Raw genomic sequence first — 22,611 nt, 5'->3', positions numbered from 1 at the left:
AAGGCGGGGCCTTGAATGGCCGAGTGGTCTAAAGTGCTCTACGTTACGGATCACTGCTATCTCACCTCTGTCTGCGTGGGTTCGAGGCTCAGATTTGGCTAATGTGGGTATGTGAGAAAGCTTGCCAGTAGCTTCTCGAGGATCAGTGGTTCTTTCCAGGCTTTTCTGGGTTCTTTCTCCACCATTAATACTGGCCGCCATGTATAGCCTATTATGTGCTGAAAAATGGCATAAACCCTACAACAACAACAACAACAATCACAGGCAAGGCTCTTAGAGTGGTTATATCCCCTGATAATTTGTCTCCTTAGATATAGAAACATTTTGATTCAGAATGCTTATTAAATGTATTAGTCATATTGATTTTGTAAAATCAACATATAATACAAATTTAGTACAAGACATTAAACATACAGTAAGCAAAATAAAAATGGCATTAATGGCACATATAACATTGAAGATAATAAATATACATTAATATATGCAAACACCTTGTACAAAAGAGGTATACATTACACAAGTAAAGCAAAGTATACTGATTAACCTAGGACTTTATGGAGCTTATTTCCTTTGGGATCCTATGATCACCCATAGAGCTTTTATGGGCCTTATTTCCAATGGAGTCCTATTAGTGGTTTAAGATATAAGGTGCAAAAGCTTTATGAATGATGGGAGAAAATCAAGATTCGAAGAAAGTTGCTGATGATATGCTTAAAACATTACAAACCATACATTTGCAATTCAGTGACAGTCAAGTGCAACAGCTCTCAGATTCCAATCAGAATAGAACTATAAGGTGGTAGAAACAGAGATATGAATAGGTATCATAAAGTCATTGTTTGCTGGTGACAAAAGTGGAAGTATTTATTTAAACAAATGAGTTACCCAGGATCACTTCCTTTCTTTAGTAATTTCAGCTTATTTGGTTAAGTAAGATGTTACTGCAAATTTACGTTTGTTGCAGTTTGTACTTCTGATATTCAATGGCAAGTCATTCCATTCTCAAGTTGAGACATTGCTCAGTAAGAATGCTTATCAAGTATCAGCTTTAAAAAGTAGTAATACAGTTTGTTACATTTCCTTTAAAAATGGCATTCTTATTACACCCTAATTAATGATATTCAAGGACAATTTGATCAATGAAAATGTCATTTATGCCTAGTGGAGTCAGTATTTTAATAAATAAATACCAATTAGTAAAAAATAATTCAATTGAAGTTTGTGTTCCAGTTATATCTTTTAGTTCGTTTTAAGTGTGATCATCATAAATGCAATGTGTCCTCTTGTAATTGAACGTTAAATGTGTCAGTCTGCTGTAACAGCTATGACCACGACTGTTTCTCTGAAAACCTAATTAAGTCTGACTGTGTTTTGATATCGGACTAGTGGAAGCATTTGTTGTATTGCTGCACTAAATAAAAAGCAGGCCTCCTTTTCTATTATCACATTAATTACATCTTTTGAATCAAATAAAGGAGGTGGAATAAACAAAAAAGTTAAAAGGCATACAAATTCTGCGTGCTTAAGAACCAGTGGCCCCGGTCGTATGTCGGGTAACTCATTTCAGTTGATCAATCAAACACTCATAAACGTTATTGTGTACTTAATCTAATTAAACTACCTTAAATTAACCTACTCAATCATAACTGATTAAATATAGCAAGTGAAATAAGTACTTCATAAAATAAAGAGTTTTTTGTTTCATAGATATGGACCATTGTGGGGAAAACAAGTTTCAGAGAATTCCTGAATTTGCACATAGAGATATCCACAAGGATGTTAAGTAGTTTCACTGTTACTTACAATGAAATCATAGCATCAATATTTTACTAATTGAACAGTTCAAAAAACGAGTTTCAACAAAGACGATTGTCTCACGAAATGTTGTGGGCTTTTTTTCATAAAAAGGATTCTTGTTTGGTAGCAACAGTTAGTCTGGGTCCTTGCTTTGGAGGCTCCTTGTTTCACAAAATACTATTATACACCACTCCATGACCAGAGTAGTCAACAAAACAAAAAGCCATGACATAATCCACAAAGGTTTTTATGTATTGTGTTGGTTGTTGAAACCAGTTGGAATCATGTTATTGAACTTTCAGATGTTAGACATTTTGAAAATAATTGTAATTTATACAGAATAAGAAACAACTTTATCTGAAAAAGACTTTATTGACAATTATTCTCCACACAATTATAAAATGAAGATTCAGTCACTAAACAGCCCAGTTCCCCACCCACCCCCCACCCCCGATCCTGCAGTTCTCTGGGTGTCTAGTGAATTCTTTGGAGGTCCCTTGGTAACTCGCACCCTTGCTTATAGTGCAATGTTTTTGGACCCTGATGTTCACAAGTTATCAAATGAACATTTTAATGTGAACATTGGCACGAAGTTTAGACAGCAAATGGTTGGACCTGTTCATGTGGGTGAGATATGACAAAATATTGAATGTGATGTTTTGTGTGTTATGTCCAAGAAAAGAACAGTTTTTACAATCCATTTGTATCTTGTTTTTGAAAGTCGGCTCATCGTCACCCAAGTGGGATCTAATGAATATATACTTTCCCCAAAAACTTAAAATGTGGCAGAGAGCAAACTCTTGCTATTATGTGTCAGACTGGGCAGTGAAACAGTGGAAATGTCAGTTTCAAAGAATGATAATTGTTCTTAGCAACAAGTACCAGTCCCTGAATGAGTTCAATGTGGTTTTAATGAATTTTAAATTAACTAATTGGAATGACTTTGACATTATTAGAGAAGAAATATCATGTCATGTATTAATCTTGCTTGTAGTGACAAAAAGTTAATAAGAAAGAGGAAATGTGTTTTATAATTATTTAATCTCATGTTTGTTTCTTACAAAATATCAATACAGTTTCATTTTCTGCATCACATGCGCTCATTTTTAAACCAGTTTGAATTGTTTGCTGGAATTTCAGCATTCTTGAGAGAAAGATTTTGCACAGATACAATGATATCAACTTCCAACTTTTTGAGTTGAAATATAAAAATTAGTTCAGTTACATAGTTCTTGTTGGATTTATTTTGGTAATGTTTAATTCTAGTTATGGATTAAAATGAATGTTATATTTATGTCTAAACAGTCAGTGGAAGCTAACATAGTGCTGCAAATGATGGCATCACTCCCAGTGCTGAAAATAGAATGTCTTATGCAGAACACACAAAAGTTTCCTAATCTCTGATGCATACATTCAACTTAAATTACAAACATTTCAGCAACCAGAATAGGGGGTTTTGCACATGTATGATGCTTGATCTCATTTTTGTCCTTAATTTTTGCAGGATTAAGACTGACATTCACTAATGGTCATGATACCAATCAGGATTTGATCCGGATTAAGACTGACATTCACTAATATTCATGATACCAATCAGGATTTGATCAGGCATGAATGTCATAAAAACCACAAAGAATTTTTTAAGATCCATGACTGATGAATGAACATATATTTATCAACATATATTTACAGTATTACAAGATGACCTTTTTTAGAGTACAATGGTCATTGCAGAATAATTGAAGAGACTGTACGATTTTGACTTTCCTTAACCTTGATTATTTCAGATGCATCAATTTATTATTTGTTAGATGCATTGTTTATAAAGAATTTAAATGGTTTACAATATACAAAAAGACTGATTTTCAGGAGGCAGTTCTTGCACACAAATCTCTGCATGGCTGCAACATGGGAAGGAAATGTATGGAACATATTAATTCAGAATTGGGTTATGGTCCTTATATTGGAAGGGAATTTATTCATTGATTAATTTATTTCCTTCCATATGTCATGCAGGGGTCAAGCCAAGATGACCATCAGTGTCAAGTACTACAGATACCAAATCGCGATTATACAGAACCTGCCTTCTCCATTGCCGTGGAAGCTGCTGACGATCGTAGCGAGGTCAAGCTTTTCCTTGATGTGGGGACAGTTCCAGGTGGTCAGGATGTCATTAATGAGAAAAAGTTAGGAGGACCCAAAACTGAGCTAATTGATGTAAGTAAAGGGGATCTTGTAGAACTTTTGATTAAGTTGAATAATACGATATATGAAATTCAGTTTGCAGGGAGGTTATTAAATTCTTTTTTATCATTTATTTTGTATTATTACCTGTTCTACAATTTTCACATCTTTACCTTTTATCTTATATGACTATATTTTTATGCTTATTTGGAAGGGTTTATCTTTTTGCTTTAAAGAAAAATGATTTAGCATAATTTTTGGGGAACTTCATTTTTAATTAGCACTATTTGTCAAGGACTGTGCTGATGTTCCATTAAACCCAGTGCATATATCATATATATACATATGTCATATATCTGCATATGATTTCATACCTTTGTAAGATAACTTAAGATGATGCTAGTTGGCTTTAAATCCTGCTATGTTTATGGACTTGTAGCCTTTCTCTTTTACAAAATATTGTTTGTATTACTAATGATAGTAATAAACCATATGGTCTTACAAAAATATGTCAAGGGAGGCAAGTAGGTAAATGATTAGACCTGATAGATGTTTGTAATAATGCCTTTTAAAAAAATCACCACAATAATTCTGCAGATATTTCAAATGTAAACATAAATTCTCAAGTGACAAAAATAATTATTTTTGGAAAATATTAAGGATATTTATAGCAGTTTGTTATATAGTATAAAGGGCCATAAATAAGCGATATGTCTGGAGTTCTGTTCTTCCAGTTGTAAGTATCACCTCAACAATGCAGATTATCAGTATTCTTAGTGCTTCGATTAATTATGCCATTGTGTTATGATGCCAAATTTTATTCCACATTGTAACATGTAGTTCAAAACATCAGGTGATGAAAATATGTACTCACTTTTACCTAGTTTCATTAGTTTAATTTTTCTAGCATTTGTTCTCCCTTATTAAAGAGGGAGCATAAATGAGGACTGATACATCTCTATCAAATGTGAATGGGCCATAATGTACTATGAATTTTCTTCCTGCTACCCATCAGTACCCCAGAATGCATTCATCACCGGTACCCACTGACAGTGCAACACATTTTTCCCCAAGCATATCATATATAGGATCCAATTTTACATTTACTTCGAACTTTTCATCTTCCCAAGTTATGTGGAGGTTTTTTTATAGCAATTTGTTAGCTTTATATTGTTAAAAATTTAATTGGCACAAGTGTGCTGACAAGCTTTGCATTTTTTTTTAGCTACTCAGCCCTGCTGGCCAACCCTTATACTTCACAGTCTGGGCTGAAAACAGTGCTGGCAACAGGGCTAGAGCCACTTGCCAGCTGCCCACTTATGATATAACTTTGCCCTTTGGAAGATTTACAGCAGAGTTTGTACGCACCAGCAACCCAAAGACACTCAAGGCAACAGTGGTTGTTTTTGAAGACTCTGCATTGACCAGTGTCCATATTGGAGTGGGATTCGGAATGGACGTATATGGAGAACAAGTTGTGCCCTGGACATACACACAGCTGCAGAAACAAAGTTTTAACCTCAATATAGGTATATCAGCTCATTTAGTAGTCATCCTTAACTTGGAAATAAGCTTTGAACTTATTAAATTGGGTTTGCCAATCAAACCAGATGTTGTTTTTTTGTGCATCTGTGATACTCACCAATAATATATGTTCTCATTTAATGTGGGCTTAGCCTAGTCAAACCAAGTATTGTCTGATTATTTCTGCCAACCTCTCAGATGGTTTTGGTTTGTTGGGGTATTTTTGAGACTCAAAAAGTGCATGTAGCCACCACACAGAAATTAAATTCAACAAATACATCAAGATCACGAGTTCGAACTCTGGCCAAGTCATACCAAAGAATTATTTTAAAAAAGTGGTACTAACAGCTGCCTCTCAAGGCACTCAACATTAAGACTGGTTGGCCTGGTGTCAGAATAATGTGACTGGGTGGAACATCATGCAACATGTCTGCAGTATGATGCCCCAGTGCTAGACATCACTATAAACTGCCACACTGCAGACATCATAGCGATGTGACTGAAAAATTGTTAAAGCTGTTAAAAATCCAATTCACACACATTCATCTTTGCACTCCTTAGACAGTGGATGGTTACACTGTTGTTCAAACTTTTCCAAAGAACTTATTAAATGTTTCTCAGCACTCTGCAATTTACATCTACACTGGGAGTGCCAAACATAGAGGTCTGCACAATGATCTGCAAATGGCAGATTATGCTTTGCAATGAAATGGGAAAGTACTCTAGCTCTCGTGACATGGTATGCGAATGATTATTTAAACAGGGAAATTGGTTTTTAATTGAGCTGTACACTCATGCATTGTCACAATGCTGGGTGATGTTGCTAAGTTGAAAATGTCATACAATTCAGAATGACTTGTATCAATAATGTGTTTGTGTATGAAAAAGAAAGACTTCCCCCTTGTTGTTGTGCTTCACAAAGTCAAAAGCATTCCCATTTACACAAGTTACATGCATATATCTTGGAAGAAAAGAATGAGTCTATCTTTATCATTTTTTAAGATTATTAAAATCATGTTGTTCAGATGCAATCACATCTTGGGGTTTAGGAGTTTTAAAAAAAAGTTTGTTGCATAACATGCCGTGTTATAGCAAGTATGCATACATAATAGTATTAAGCATAATGTTAATTAAGGCATTTACTATTTCTTCCAATTTTGTATTTTTTAACACTCACATTTCTCAAAGGAATAAAATTAATTGATGCAGAACCATAATTCATTTTAAATGGGGAAATGAGTAAGATGATGTCTTCTCCCAATTAACCAACTCAGTTTCTGTAAGCTTGAAACTAGGAGCAATTTAATATAAGCCTAATAGACAACGTGCAAAGGATTTGCTCCAACCTCTAAAGACAATAAACGTGACCACTACATCAACTTTGGCACTACAATGGCAATTTGTGATGTGTACGTTAGCCTGGTTTATGGACTGTAGCATCTGTCACCAGTAGCAACAATCTTTTTTTTTTCTTTTACTATTCCTTTTATGTTTGTTTTTTATCAGAACAGCTGTTACTAATCAAGCCGTCATTGTTACAACTGATTATGATTAGGTCAGTGGTGTCTGTCTGTTCTCGCGATATGGATGTTCATGGGATGCCAAGTTCTATGATAAGCAGGGAAGTAGGCTAAGTGCGAGAATAATTAGTCTGATTCCCTGCTTTGTATGCTCCTTGTGTTGCTCACCCGTATACAAATAGCAGAGAACAATGCAGGGAGCATATGAAGCAGGGAACCAGACTAGGAAATAATCTACATATACATTAGTCTGGTTTATGACAGAAACTATAAAACACTATAAGCATAGTTAAAATAATTCAGACATTGGTAGCCAGCCTATTTATTTTTCATTTTTATTTTTTTATTTAGAACAGTATAAGCGGTCATTCTTACAGGGATTAAATTAATATTGGTGGAGTTTATCCTTGTTTTTGTGATGCAGTTGTTCATAGCAGTGTTGAAATGCTTATTTTGCCAGGACATTGTGGTCACTGGTCACGTTCGGCAGGTGTTCACTCATGACGGAGCATTTATATAACAAAATCGATCCATGCATTATGATTGTGGTCAGAAATGACAGGTGGTCGTTTGTAGCAGAGATAGCTCTTAGCAGTTTTTAGTGCACTTCATATATAACAAGCCTTTAGAGTAAAAGAGCTAAATTTATCAGCCAACAATTTTCTACAGTTATGGCTCTCCAAAAATTGTAGTCTCTTTGTATGTTTGGCTTTTGGATTGATCTGTCTTAGAAAATAGGGATAAGTAAATTAAATAAAAACTGACAATTGTTTCAAGTTTTTGGCACCTTTGTACCTTTCTACACCACTACCAAAATAATAATTGATGAGATAAACTCCTTTTTGCATTTCAATTTGCTTGCTTATCTTTCTGTAATGATGTCCTACTGTCCTACTAACCAGTCTAAAGATTATTGAAGAGTTTTAGCACTTATGTTTAGGTATCACATGATAATTTCACAATCATCATTTGTATTTGCTTTCTACTATGTCTGCAGGGGATGACCCAAGCAACTTGCGAACCCTGGAGTATTTTACAGAGTTGACCAAAGGTCGTCTTATTGGACCCATATACAAGTCCATTTCTGCTGTAGCAACAGCAGGAGACTGTGCAAGAAAATGCCTTGATTCTCCACCATCCAAGTGTCTTAGTTTTAACTATGACTTTGGCACAGCCATGACTTGTGAATTGATGGAAGCCATACAAGGACATGACTTCAAACTGGCTCAGGTACATGATGGCTCACAAATAATAAAAAAATTGTGATGAAATAACATATTAACTCATCAGTGAATTTAATGTCCATTATCTAATTCATAACTGTTAAATTGCAGCAGTGAAATCACAAAAGATTCTCAAAAACATTGATGTCAGAACTTCCAGCAACTAAAGCCAGATAAAATATTAGTTTCAGCAGTGGTTTACTTTAAATTTTCTCTGATGTGTTACATTTCACAAGATAATCAGTCCTGTCCCACCCTGACATCCATGTCCTTGATAATTTGAAACCAAACTACACTAAAAATGATTCTATCAAATATGTGAATGTCACATGCTTACTGCTTGGTTGAATGTTTGCAGTATGCCTCCCGATTGGTTGAATATACCTAACATGCCTTCTGATTGGTTGAATGTATGTAACATGTGTCCTGATTGGTTGAATGTCAAATTTCTTTGACAATATCGTACACACTATTCAGTCAGAAACTTTTGATGCTTTCATAATGTCAAGACTTGATGTGTTATGGTATCAAAGACAAATATATCTTTATCCATTTGTTCTGTTTGCAGAATGTTAACATAGGGATAGCATTGTTATGTTTTCTAGTTTGGGAAATTGATCATTTCACTGTCAAATATTTTGCATTTTATCGGTAAAGCATAAACATATATTTATATATGAACCTCAAAAAAAAGTAAAGCGAAGTACATTTAGTCCTGAATATTAGAAAGTTAACTCATCAGAGTCCATCTTGAATTTTGCTAATCTGATTGTAAAGAAAAGCCCCTAGTTATAATTGTTTATGTATATATATTTTTTTGTGTTTTATTCGCACACACAAGACAAGTAATATTTCTGTTATTATTTCAGTCTGGTTCCTTTGCCTACTATGAGAGATTGGGCGTAGGCTTATTATTCCAGTTTGCCTACAAAGACCTCTACCTTCTACATAGCAACTTGTATTTCTTCAACCTTGACATGGTTAATGTTCTTGGCTATAGAAACATTATCAGCACCGCTGGAGTCATGGTTGATTTTACTCCTCCTGAACCAGGTAAATTGCATGATTTTATCAACAAATTCATTTTTATTGTTTCCCCATATAACTGCCAATGTTAACAATAAAGATCCCAGTCTGCCATCCAATGATGTGTCAAACAAGCTTGATGTACATTAGTAGGTTAAAGTAATAAGTTTAGTGGACAGTGTAGACCCATATCTGCAGTCCCATAATGTGCTATCAGAACACCATATTCACTGTTTGGTTAAAATATTTAGGTTCACTTTTGAGTGCAGACCCAGATCTGCTATCCCAAAATAGTCAGTTCATTGAGCAGTGTAGACCCACACCTCCCTTTCCATAATGTATCATCAGATTCTGATATAATTTCAGTGAACAGTTTAGACCCATTCTTCCATCCATAATGTGTCACAGTATCTTGTGGTATGCATCTATGCTCTTAAAATAAGTAACAGAAAACAGTGAAAGACAACAAACTCTGTAAAATTTAAGAAATAAATTTATTTCCCTTAAATAACAAGCAAAATTGAGAAAAAAGAACTTATAGTATTGTGAATTAAATTCCAAAATAATCCAAGAATTAGATCAGACACAAGTCATAGCAATTTCAAGTCCTGAATAAGATTCATTAGAAGTTCTGAAAAAATCCTAAAACTGAAGTCGATGACATGTTTGTGGTAGCTATTAAAGTGTTGATGTGTCAACAGTCTTTTGTTGAATCACAGAAATATAATTCCAGGTTTGAATATACTTTAAGTTCCAGTGAATGTCTCTTTCCAAGAATTTTATCAGAGCACTTTTGTATTTTCAGAGAAGATAATCACTTGAATTCAGTAATTTGAACAAAACGATTCAAGCCAAAACTGCTGGTCAAAACATATAATATACAACTTGAAAGTGCTAGATGTTAAAGCACAAATGACCAAGTCCCCAGAATTACAAGATTATATAGTTCTCTACTTGACCTCAGGTCACAATTAGCATTTTCTGAAAAAAAAACATTACCTAATGGAAAACAACCTTCTAGAATGATCCTGATGTCTACAAAACAATAACCTGATTATGTATAATTCACCTAGGAAACTCCAAAACTTTGACCCAAATCAACATATTTACATCTTCTATTAATAATGATCCTCTTAATAAGCCCAAATTCAAAGAGAAATATTTAGCTATGTATTAGTTGTTTACAATGAATAAAATTTTAAAAAAGTCAATCAGATCAAGCAGAAATGAACTCGTTTTTTGAAAAGGTCAAGTCCAGCATACAGTGTTACATTACAATAGCATGAATGAAATAAAAATGTTTAAAACTAACAAACAAACAAATTAAATATACATAACACTTGATCTACAATGGAGGTTAAAAAGATTTGCAGTCCCATACTATGTGATCAGATCAGCATATTCACCCAGATATGCCATCCAATAATATGTCCACAGATCATGATCTATGCTTGTATGTTAAAATAGTTCAGTGTACATTGAAGATCCAGATCTGCCATCCCACAATGTCACCACATCATGATCTATGCTTGTATGTTAAAATAATCAGTTCAGTGTACATCGAAGATCCAGATCTGCTGTCCCACAATACATCACCACATCATGATCTATGCTTGTATGTTAAAATAATCAGTTTAGTGTACATTGAAGATCCAGATCTGCTGTCCCACAATACATCACCACATAATGATCTATGCTTGTATGTTAAAATAATCATTTCAGTGTGCATTGAAGATCCAGATCTGCCATCCCACAATATGTCACCACATCATGATCTATGCTTGTATGTTAAAATAATCAGTTTAGTGTACATTGAAGATCCAGATGTGCCATCCCATAATACATCACCACATCATGATCTATGCTTGTATGTTAAAATAATCAGTTTAGTGTACATTGAAGATCCAGATCTGTCATCCCACAATACGTCACCACATCATGATCTATGCTTGTATGTTAAAATAATCAGTTCAGTGTACATTGAAGATCCAGATCTGCCATCCCACAATATGTCACCACATAATGATCTATGGTTGTATGTTAAAATAATCAGTTTAGTGTACATTGAAGATCCAGATCTGCTGTCCCACAATACATCACCACATCATGATCTATGCTTGTATGTTAAAATAATCAGTTTAGTGTATATTGAAGATCCAGATGTGCCATCCCATAATACATCACCACATCATGATCTATGCTTGTATGTTAAAATAATCAGTTTAGTTTACAGTGAAGATCCAGATCTGCCATCCCATAATGTTTCATCAGATCATGATTTACACTGGTTGGTTAAAATAACAAGTTTTGTAAAGAGTGTAGACCCAGATCCCCATCAGCCATATTTTATGGATTGTATATTTATTTATCTTTATCTTTAATTTTTTAGGGGTACCTTTTACAGAATTTAAACATCTGTACTTTTAGTACTTCATATTTACATTAATGGATGGGTTTTGGGTTTTTTCTTCATAATTTAAAAAAAAAAATTATTTATCTTTTGCTATTCTTTATTTTTAGAGTGTTGGATCTTAACATTTTATTGCCACCATATAGCCAGGATGACATGTCTTTAAACTTAAACTCTGAAATGTGCATATCGCATGTTAAAATAGTTTGGTTCAGTTAACCCTTTATCTCATGCAAGCGTCTTTGGATGCCTCTACTCCATTCATGTGGAAGCGCCTTTTGACGCCTCTACTTCATTCGCATGAAAGCGCCTTTTGACGCCTGCTGTAAACATCAGCCATTTTGAGCTGGTTTTTGTAGCGCCACCTTTGGGGAAAACCCCCCATATTAGATACTGTATTCATTTCTGCGAATGACAATTATGTCAGATCACGTGCTCACTGTTTATGCACTGGTCGATATCTGCTATTTAAAGTAACTGGGTCGTAATCTCCACTCTCCAAAATGGCGGTTGCGGATTTTATTCAGTACTTATGAAGTTTTCACGATTAGAATCACAACTATGAAAGATTCAATAACTTAGGTAAAGGCTCTGATATTGATGTAGGCGCAATTAGTTTTTATAAATTATCAAATTCAGATGGCTTAGTGATGTAGACACAGACGAAAAACTTGTAAATTTCAAGTATGAGAAATGGCAGCTATGGTTGGTCACGTGGCCTCACTGACATGACGGTGAACGAGTTCTCTCAAGATTTTAAAGCACATACAAAATTCTTCCGTGAAAAATAATTACACAGCTATAACAATCGAACTTAACTCTTAAATTTTTCCACATATAATAGATGTGTACCAAAAATGTAAAATGGTTAAAATTGCTGTTAAACTTAACATACACTACATTGCTTAACAGTTCACAGGCAGGCCTATTTGTATGGAGTCAAATAGGTAACAGGTGTTCTATTTATAGCGCGCTGCACTTTGTAACTATGCTGTATGAGGTAAAGGGTTAACAGTGTAGACATAGATCCATGTCCAATAATTTGGCTTTAGAATGGCATTTACACTGATTAAAATATGTAAGCTCATTGAACAGTGTAGACCCTGATCTGCTGTCCAATAATTTGGCATTAGATTGGCATTTGCACTGATTAAAATATTTCAGCTCATTGAACAGTGTAGACCCTGATCTGCTGTCCATTAATTTGGCATTAGATTGGCATTTACACTGATTAAAATATGTAAGCTCATTGAACATTGTAGACCCTGATCTGCTGTCCAGTAATTTGGCATTAAATTGGCATTTACACTGATTAAAATCTGTAAGTTCATTGAATAGTGTAGACCCTGAACTGCTGTCCAATAATTTGGCATTTGCACTGATTAAAATATGTAAGCTCATTGAACAGTGTAGACCCTGATCTGCTGTCCAATAATTTGGCATTTATAATGATTAAAAAATGTAAGCTCATTGAACAGTGTAGACCCTGATCTGCTCTTCCATAATTTGGCATTTACACTGGTAAATGTAGTCATACATTTCATGCACATTATAGACCCAGTTGTTGTTGTTGTTGTTGTTGTAGGATTTAATGCCATTTTTCAGCACAAGATAGGCTATACATGGCGGCCAGTATAACTGGTGGAGGAAGAACCCTGGAAAACCCAGGGAAGAACCACCGACCCACGAGAAGCTACCGGCAGGCTTTCCCACGTACCAACGTTAGCTGAGCCTTGGACTCGAACCCACACAGACAGAGGTGAGATGGCAGTGATCTGGAACGGAGAGCGCTTTAGACCACTCGGCCACTCGGGGCCCCATAGACCCAGTTCATCTATGCCATAATTTGCCATCTGGTTGACATTCAGTTGTATGATTCACAAACCTGCTTTGTTCCATTCCTACTGGGAAAGTTGAGACATTTATGTATTGAAATACTGTTTCAATTCTCATTCTGTCAGAGAGATTCAGGTGATATTAAAGGAGCATGCATGTTGGAGAATGTATTGGCTGAATTTCACCCTAGATAACAAACTGGACTGAATAATTTTTACAAATCTATTTACTGGTTGTTTCATGTACAAATCTTCAAGAAATAAGTTCCTTTTGTTTTGATTCTAGTTTTGACTTGTAAGTTAATATGCCTGAATATTCAGTCTACTTTCTGACACATATTTTTCAATTTAAATGCTTAATTTTCAGTACTTCTGCAATAATTGCTGGTGTCAGTTTAGCTGCAAAATGCTGATATTTTTAATTCTAATCTGGATTCTTAATGTAGGACTCAAGTCAATGGAACTACATGCTACTATATATAGGTTTTCAAGGTAAAGGAACTAATGCTGCTGTGTATTGGTTTTCTGCATACACATTGAGTTTTTTCAGTGTAAATACATCTAGTTTAGTAAAATAATCATTATGCAGTTATATCAGATATGTAATTGTACCTAGCATGTTTGTTGTGTATGTTTAATACATATTAATATTTGAAATCATAGGCCCCATCATGAATGCTAAAGCTGACTATTTGGAGACCATGCCTTGTATAGACGTCATTCCAAATGACCGACGAGACTGGGAACCTCTTTGTGTTGGGGTGTCAGGCACAGTAAAAAACCACAGGTATTTTTAGTCTTTAAATTTATTCTTTATTTTATATTTCCACCCCCATGAGTTCTGTCTTCTCTCAGTGACCTCTATTAATCATATTTTCACATTGGAGTTTTACATTCTAAACATTTTCTGCTTCTGTAAAGAAATTTTGATGCAACTATTTTACGTTAGACTAAATTAAACTTACGGGTAGCTGCCCTCCTTAACTACATTAGGACTCATTATATTTCACTGTTAGCTTATAAAAAGAATCTTATTATGTGGGTGCAGAGCAAAAGGTAATTGGTCGTTGCTTTTTTTCATTTTGGTTCTTTTTCTTTTCGTATTCCTCCAGTAAGAAAAAAAAAGGAAGTAGCAATCACAGTGTCTATGTATCGGTCTGTGCTTCAGATGGAGGATGCTGCAGTATCCTGGATTGGCCATTTCTAACATTGTGTACATGATGGCATTAGAGATCAAATCCATAAATAATGATAGAAGATAAGTTGCTCTATCCTTGTATAAGAACCAACAAATAGAGGCAGTGGTGGCTTAGTGGTTAGCATGCCAGACTAGCAAGCTAAGGGTTCAGGCTTGAATCCTACCACCGGATCAGCTGGGATTGGCTACCAAAGTTTTTATTAGAATTACCAAGGCACTGTGTAACTAATGGTATTCCATGCCATAAAATACCAAACCTAACTATTTGTTTAGAATTATCTAGGCACTAAGTAACTAATGGTATTCCATACCATAAAATACCAAACCTAATCATATACTTGCATGTGCATATGCCAATAAAAAACATCCTAGGGTCATATTATTATGCTTTATTGTAGATATTTTGGTACAATTCATTTTTAGCTAAGTGGGTTATAAATAAATTAGAAGAACTTGTGGGATGGCCTGTTGTCTGTCATCCATTGTTCTCGTCAGACTACTGTCATCTGACATCCATCCAGCTATTAGCACAAGTTTGTTATTGCTTCTCCTCCTAAACTAGTTCTAGGATTAATGTGAAAATGTACACACACATTGAATTTTATCCAAAAGTCTAAATGTTCCTAAATGAAAGTGGTGATACACAGATATCCAATGTGGCTGCCACAGCAGCCATCTTTAAAACCTTGTTATTGCTATTCCTGAACAGATGGTCATATCAGGATAGAGTTTTCGCTTAAAGACTTCTCATGAAGGCTAGTTGGGTATAAATGAAAATTGGGATGATCTGATGTCCAGTGTGACTGACATTGTCATCCATCTTGAAGATCTTGTTGTCACTATTCCTCCTGATAGGAAAGCCATGTTGACATGGTGTTTTCACCAGAAGAATTCTTATGATGTCTAATTGGTCCTAAATGAAAAGGTTCAGCTTGGACATCCAGTATGGCCACCACAGTACATCAAGTATGGTCACCATCATGAAAATCTTGTTATTATTTCTTTTCCTCTTTGGATCCACTGAAAGTCTTTTTTATGATGTCTAGTTTGTCCTAAATGAAACTGGTTCTGATATGACATCCAACATGGCCACCACACCAGCCATTTCACTACTTCTCCTGAACAGAGTTATATTGGCATGGAATTTTCACTGATTTGAAAATCTTAATGCTCAAGAATGTGAGAGATGGTTTCAACATGAAGCAGTATAAAAAAACAAAAACAAATGATCTTGTATTCTAATTTTACATGGTATAGCATCAGTCCCATTGAGTGTATCTTCTTAATTATTTGTATGATATATTCCTCATTACCCTTAAATTCTTACTTATTGCCAGATTTGTTTGAAAATGGCTGAAATTCATTCAGATTTTGTTGTGATATCCTTAAATAGTTTTTTGAATCTTATCATACCCATTTATTGCCATGTTCTGAATTATGTCTTCATCTAAATTCCATAAATAGATGAAAGACAAATTTCAGAATTTGAATTTTGTCATATTTTGTTCTGAATTTTACTAGATTTTATACTGAATTCTAACTTTACTCTAACTGAAATGAGAATGGTGTACAACAAAGTCAAGAAGCATTTTGTTGCCCAACATGCATGATTACTATATATGTCATTTTATTTCAGAGTTATTGTAGATGGCCCTGGTTCCCAGACTGTTTTCAATGGAGGAGTGCCAATGAAAGATCTCTTGTACACTCAGATTAATACCTACATTTCAGGTAACATTACCAGCAGTCCTATGTTTGAGGGATGTCTGACAAGTCAACCAAAATGGGGAAAATTATTCTTTTATTGATAATTAGATGCAAATAATAATAATTTAGTATCATTGAATTTCAACAAATGTAGTAAAATTGCTATATTTGCTGTACAAATTTTTTATCAATTCAGTAATAATAATAATAATATTAATAATAATACAGACTTTATTTAATGAGGACAACTGGATTAGTTATGAAACAGAGCTAATATGCCTTGAAGCTCTCTAAATTGCTACCTTTGTACAATTGTAGGCATGCTTACAAAGCAAAGTAAGATGGTTAAACTTGCGAAAAGCAATACCATGACAGAAAGAGAAATATCTGGTATAGGTGCATATTTCTACTCATCTGTGGTATTATCCTCTCTTCTATCTCCCCCAATTCCTTCTCCTTTTCCTCCCCAACTTTCTCCAGATTCCTTCTCCTCCTTGTTGACTTCTCTATACTCCTCCTCCTCCTCCACTTTCTCCTCCAGACTCCTTTTCCTCCTCATCCACCTTCTCTCCACCAACTAGACTTCCATTGACTGAAAACACAAAGACAGTACAATCTTTTCCTTTAGCCCTCTCACCTCACAAAACACACAATCATCAGATAACGGCTATTAAATTGCGTTGGTCATGCATTCATTCACTTCAAGATACCCATACATTCTTCTATGGTAAAACAAATGTCATAATACAACACAGTATCAATTACTTCTTATACACACATCAATAAATTCTTTCACATCAATACATATTCCTAATCCTGTTATACTAAACAATATCACAATAATCAGATGCATTTCTTTACATTACACATACAGAGCACAAAAATATTCAAATATCCATGCTCTGATATGTTCATACGTCCATAGTAACTAATCTTACATACATCAACCATTCCAAATTCACAATTCAAGCATGTGTAAATTCTAACATAACAGATTAATAAATGCACTAGTTTACTATGAAGTAACCTAATAGCAAATTACAAAATTAATTCTGACCACAATCTAACAATCTGCATAATTCTCTATATCTGCATAATTCTCTATGTAATACTCAAGCCCATTTCTCAAATATGCATGTAAATGAAACACGACAAAGGTAGTTCTACATACTAAACAATGCTAGTAATTAAGTATACATACTACAAATAATTACAATTATGACGCCATAATATTCTGAAATAAAACAAGCAAACAACTTACTGACCTTTTCGAAGCTTTTTCTTCCCTTAGAATCTACCTCTAGGTTTTGCCACCAAATTACGAGTGGCTCTCTTGGAGTAACTCTATAGCTTAATAATCTTCCCAGGCAAAACTAACATTTCATTTACAAGTGCTGAAAGTTATCCTTCGGATCGGAGTTGTGATCACACTTGATTTTTCAAGCTGTGAACCAATCAGACTTAGTGGACAATGTCCTTCACGCTGTCTGTCAGCTTGGGTACAGATAAGAACATGCATTATTCACCCTACAGGCTTCCCTCTGATCTCAGGACTAAGCTGTAACACATAGGTGTGATTGGCAAGCCTTTGTCAAATGATGTGAGCATTCGCCTTCACCGATTCAAGATTACTGGCTGGCTGGTTACCTTGTATAAGAGATTAACACTAGTCTGCGGCAATCTTTAGACATCAAACACATGGCTGTGGTAATATCATAGCTTATGCATGACTTTATAGCTGAGGCATAGCAAACACAACAATCAAACTCGAAATATTGGCATATGTTATAAAGATCATGTATGGGTTATCAAGATCATGCATGGGTTATCAACATCATGCATGGGTTTGATAACAAGCAAGATATGTTCATATTAATGTGGTAATCTTTTATTTGATTGGTTGAACTTGTGAACACTCAGGAAGGCAGATTTTTTTATATAGATATTGGACAATTGGAAAGTTAGCAGGACCCACAAATATTAATGAGGTGATCATGGAATTAGATTTTTCTGAGCATGTCACCACTTTTAAAGGTCTTATTTTGATCTTACTTTGAGGAGACTTAAAATATAAATGAATGTGAAGACATGATTTGTCTGCCCTTAGGGCAGCACTCATTTATATTGAAAGAGCCTGTGAAACCAACTTCTGGCATGAATTGATTTCATGACATACAGCCCAGGAGTTGATCTGTTTGACTATTAAAATGCCAAGAAAATAAATCCATTGTTGAATTGGTTCCAATCACAGTAATAAGTCAAGTTATGTACAACAGGCTACCTTGCACAGGTTCACATCAGTCCCAGAATTACTTAAAATTTGGATAAACTTGTGCAAATTAGTGAGATAAGCAAATTACTACCTTGTGTGGCATTTTGGACCTATGTGAGGAAGGGGATGCCATTATGGCAGATAAGTGATATTGATATCAGACCAAACCACCCCAAAAAGTATAGATCTCACCATTCACCCCTTTAAAAGTAACATGTAAAAGCTATAATAAATTCAAGCGTGATGTACAAAAGACTAAAAATTGCATTAATATGTGGATACATGTTTAAAAGGTCATAGAGAAGATCTAAAATTTCAGACTGATGCATGGTGTGTTGCCAATATCCATGGCCAATGAGTCTTCAAGAGTGTGGAAAATTTGTGCAAGACATTGTAACACCCACCATTAGTGCATAAAAAATAATGAAATCTTATACAGAGTATTCCAGTTGTGTCTTGATTATGATCATTTTGTTAATATTTTCTTTCTGTCTCAGAATGAATCAGTGATAGAAATGTAAGTGTGCATTCACATACTAAAGAGGTACTAACCTTTAGTTATATTGTCCTGTGCAATGCACGTTGCATGTACACTACACTTTTACTATGGGTGCTGTCTTTTTGAACAGCAGAGGCACTGGTACACAACAGTCAACACCACAATCCTTTTACACAGATATCTTACAGAATCACAATTTCCATAATGTATTTTGTTTCATATATATGCTGAAAACAGGACAGTTTATTATAAAAAAATGTTCTTCTCTATACATGTATAGCTAGTTTACCTTATCATGTATTCATTCACTGACATAGACTAGAGGGCTACCAATCCACTTGTATTCATTTTAAACAAACCAACACCAATCCAATTATGAAAAAAACAAAATCTACGAAAAACACGAGCATCTAAGTTAACTGATAACATTATTCCAACACATAGGCATGTGAACACATGCATTTACATGTGTGCACCATCACAAGCAATAAAAGCTTTAGTTCATTGCTCATTCTATGTACTTTCCTGAAGTTCTAAGTATGCAGCTACACACTTTAGCAGACAGGATAGGTAACCGCATTTTCACATTTGTCTATAGATGTATAATGAAGATCTTTCATGAAAACGGATGTGGGAGGTCATATGTTTGAACCCCTGCCAAGTCATACCAAAGATTAAAAATATGACACTTAATCTGCCTCGCTAGGTACTCAGCATTAAGAGGTTAGTATTAGGACTGGTCGGCATAGTGTCAGGATAATGTGACTGGGTGGGACATCATGCTACGTGTCTGCGGCATGATGCCCCAGTGTTAGAAATCACTATAAACTGCCGCACTGCAGACACTGTAGCAATATGACTGAAATTTTGTTTAAAGCTATGTTAAAAATCTAAATCACAGAAACTTTCATGGAGTTGATGTGTTGATCAGTCTTCATCAAGATGCTTAAATCATTAAGGTCTTGGATTAGTACAATTATGAGCAAGGCCTCCACAGACAAGTTCATGATATTGTCTTTTTAGTCTTATTGGGAATATTGTTTATAAAAGAATAAGTAGAGTTGACCAGAGTATTCATCCTTGTGGCACAGCACATTTTATTCTTTTACTACTCAGATATGTACCCATTTGAGAGTCACTTTTGGAAATCTGTCATTTAAAGCAAATGATTTCTATCAAAATAATAAACACTGTTAAAAAATTAACCGTAAAGCCCCCACTTTCCTTCATCTGAAGCCAGCAGTGTCATATTAACCATTGGTGCAGCTTTGCAGGACTGACTTGATTGAAATCTGATTGGTTATGACTCTGAACATTGTGGTCATATAAAAATTTCACAAATTCATTACTGCTTCGGTGGCCTAGTGGTTAGAGCATCTGTCTTGGATGCAGGATGTTGCAGGTGCAAATCTGGCCAAGTCATATCAAAGACTTACAAAAATGGTACTAATATCTTCCTTGCCAGGCATTCAGCCTTAAGAGGTTAGTTTTAAGGCAGTTCGGCCTGGTGTCAGGATAACGTGACTGGGTGGGACATCATGCTACATGTCTGCAGCATGAGTTCCCAGTGCTAGACATCACTATAAACTGCCACACTGCTTACATCATAACAGTATGAAAAATTGTTAAAGCCACATTAAAAATCCAAATATATACAGGCACACACACACACCATAAATTCATTAATGTTATGATACATACTGTATTATAGTTCATACTATTCAACATGTTTGTAAAAATATTCCCCACCCCCAATATGCTGTAAGTTTTCATATATCAGTATTTAAAACTGTACAAAGAAAGTATGTGAATGGATTGACTTTAGGTATCAATACAAATTTATATCAGTGGGGACATGCAACAGTTTAAAAATGGTTTAAACTTCATCAAATATTGGTTTTTCAGCCAACTGGGATGGAATTCATGACAAGGAGACTGGTATTCATGGCTATTCCTGGACAGTTGGTTATGCTGTATGTGAAGAATTGTTACACCCCTATCATGACCCCCACAAGCACCTCCTGGATCCTAGCCAGTGGACCCATAGTGGACAGATCTACCCTCTCAAGCTTTCAGGTACAATCTTGTGCATGTCTTGTTTTCCATCTCTCTAGTTAGTTAGATGTCTATCTACCTGTCTGTTTACTACCTTTGTGAATTTTCCAACTGCCTCCATCTTTTGTTTTGTAACCAATGTTTCCATGATCAGACTTGCAGATATAGTCTTTTGCTTGTCTGGTTTTGCTTGGTCAGTAGTGGTCTGTCCGTCTAGCTCGATACCGATTGATCTATTTACAACCTGTATATTCATTGTAACCTCTCCATCATGGCACTCATTCACTTCCATGACCCCAGCCAGTGGACACGTGTTAGATGTACACTCACAAACTCTCAAGTATCAGTCTATCTACCTGTTTGCTTTCCTAGCTACCTGCTCTTCAATCTATCTATCTCTCTGTTACTCATGAAACATTTCATATCTGTCCCATGCTTTATTTTGGAAATTACACAAGTTTAAAATCATTTTATCTAATCATTGAAAGTAAAAAGAAACTGAAATATTATTAAAAAAACTTCAAATTGTGTAATATATACTCTATGTATTTTTCTTTATTTTGTTAGATGGCAAGCATTATGTCACAGTCCGAGCACTTAATCGAGTTGAATATGGAGGACCATTGGGTACATCCATCTGTCATTCGACTCCATACATCGTAGACACGTCACCGCCATTTATGTATGAGGTGTATAATATCAAGTATGATGAGGAAACATTCCTTATTGAGGCAAACTACAATGCCAGGTGAGTTTTTTTTAACGTTTTCTGTGTACTTAAAGTAATGTTAGTGTGCTCGCCAGACAGCATTGATGTTAGAGTTATCTCCCCATGTTTTGGAGAATTAACACTATATCCCATCAACTGTCTGTTACTTTTAACACTCATGCTTAGTGATCCTCACAAACACCTTCCATTTTTTGCCTTTTAAACAGTTTCAGTGATTCTTCAGGGTTTTCTTACCACAAGAAAGCACACATCATCTATTTTCTTACTTGTTTTCACTCTGTCAGTATTATGACTGTTGACAAATATAGTATACTTCATATTTTTTCTAATATCATCATATGGCAAGTTAATCAGGTGCCTTGTGCCTACCAGAAGTACCAGGTACTGGAAAGGGTAAAAAATACCAGCCATATGTCATGGGTTTCAGGCCATCCGACCAGGCACTGGGTATTGATTACCAATCATCTAGTCCTGATCATATAGCACTTAGCTTAATCTACAGATCACTAAACATCAGATTTTGGTCCTTGCCCAAGTCGACCTCCTTGAAAGAAACCTGGATAATAACCCCCGACCACCACCACAGTTCTTCCTGGTTTTGAAGAAATGGGAACAATTTCAAACACATATC

At 35.1% G+C, this 22,611-nt stretch overlaps 1 protein-coding gene across 1 annotated transcript in view; it reads left to right on the top strand.

Moving 5' to 3' along the window:
- Positions 1-22,611, top strand: part of LOC149782249 (uncharacterized) — a 665,894-nt gene that overhangs the window by 445,504 nt on the left and 197,779 nt on the right. The window contains exons 155-162 of the mRNA XM_089935099.1: positions 3,814-4,014; positions 5,207-5,510; positions 8,023-8,255; positions 9,118-9,301; positions 14,183-14,306; positions 16,354-16,448; positions 21,101-21,271; positions 21,818-21,998. Of these exons, the coding sequence (XP_089791225.1) occupies positions 3,814-4,014; positions 5,207-5,510; positions 8,023-8,255; positions 9,118-9,301; positions 14,183-14,306; positions 16,354-16,448; positions 21,101-21,271; positions 21,818-21,998 (1,493 nt within the window). The remainder of the gene's footprint in view (positions 1-3,813; positions 4,015-5,206; positions 5,511-8,022; positions 8,256-9,117; positions 9,302-14,182; positions 14,307-16,353; positions 16,449-21,100; positions 21,272-21,817; positions 21,999-22,611) is intronic.

The sequence above is a fragment of the Sinohyriopsis cumingii genome, chromosome 15 (assembly GCF_028554795.1).
Source record: "Sinohyriopsis cumingii isolate HCF-2022 chromosome 15, ASM2855479v2, whole genome shotgun sequence".
Taxonomy (NCBI): domain Eukaryota; kingdom Metazoa; phylum Mollusca; class Bivalvia; order Unionida; family Unionidae; genus Sinohyriopsis; species Sinohyriopsis cumingii.
Note: the sequence above shows the minus strand (reverse complement) of the source record. Positions and strands in the feature narration are given on the sequence as shown.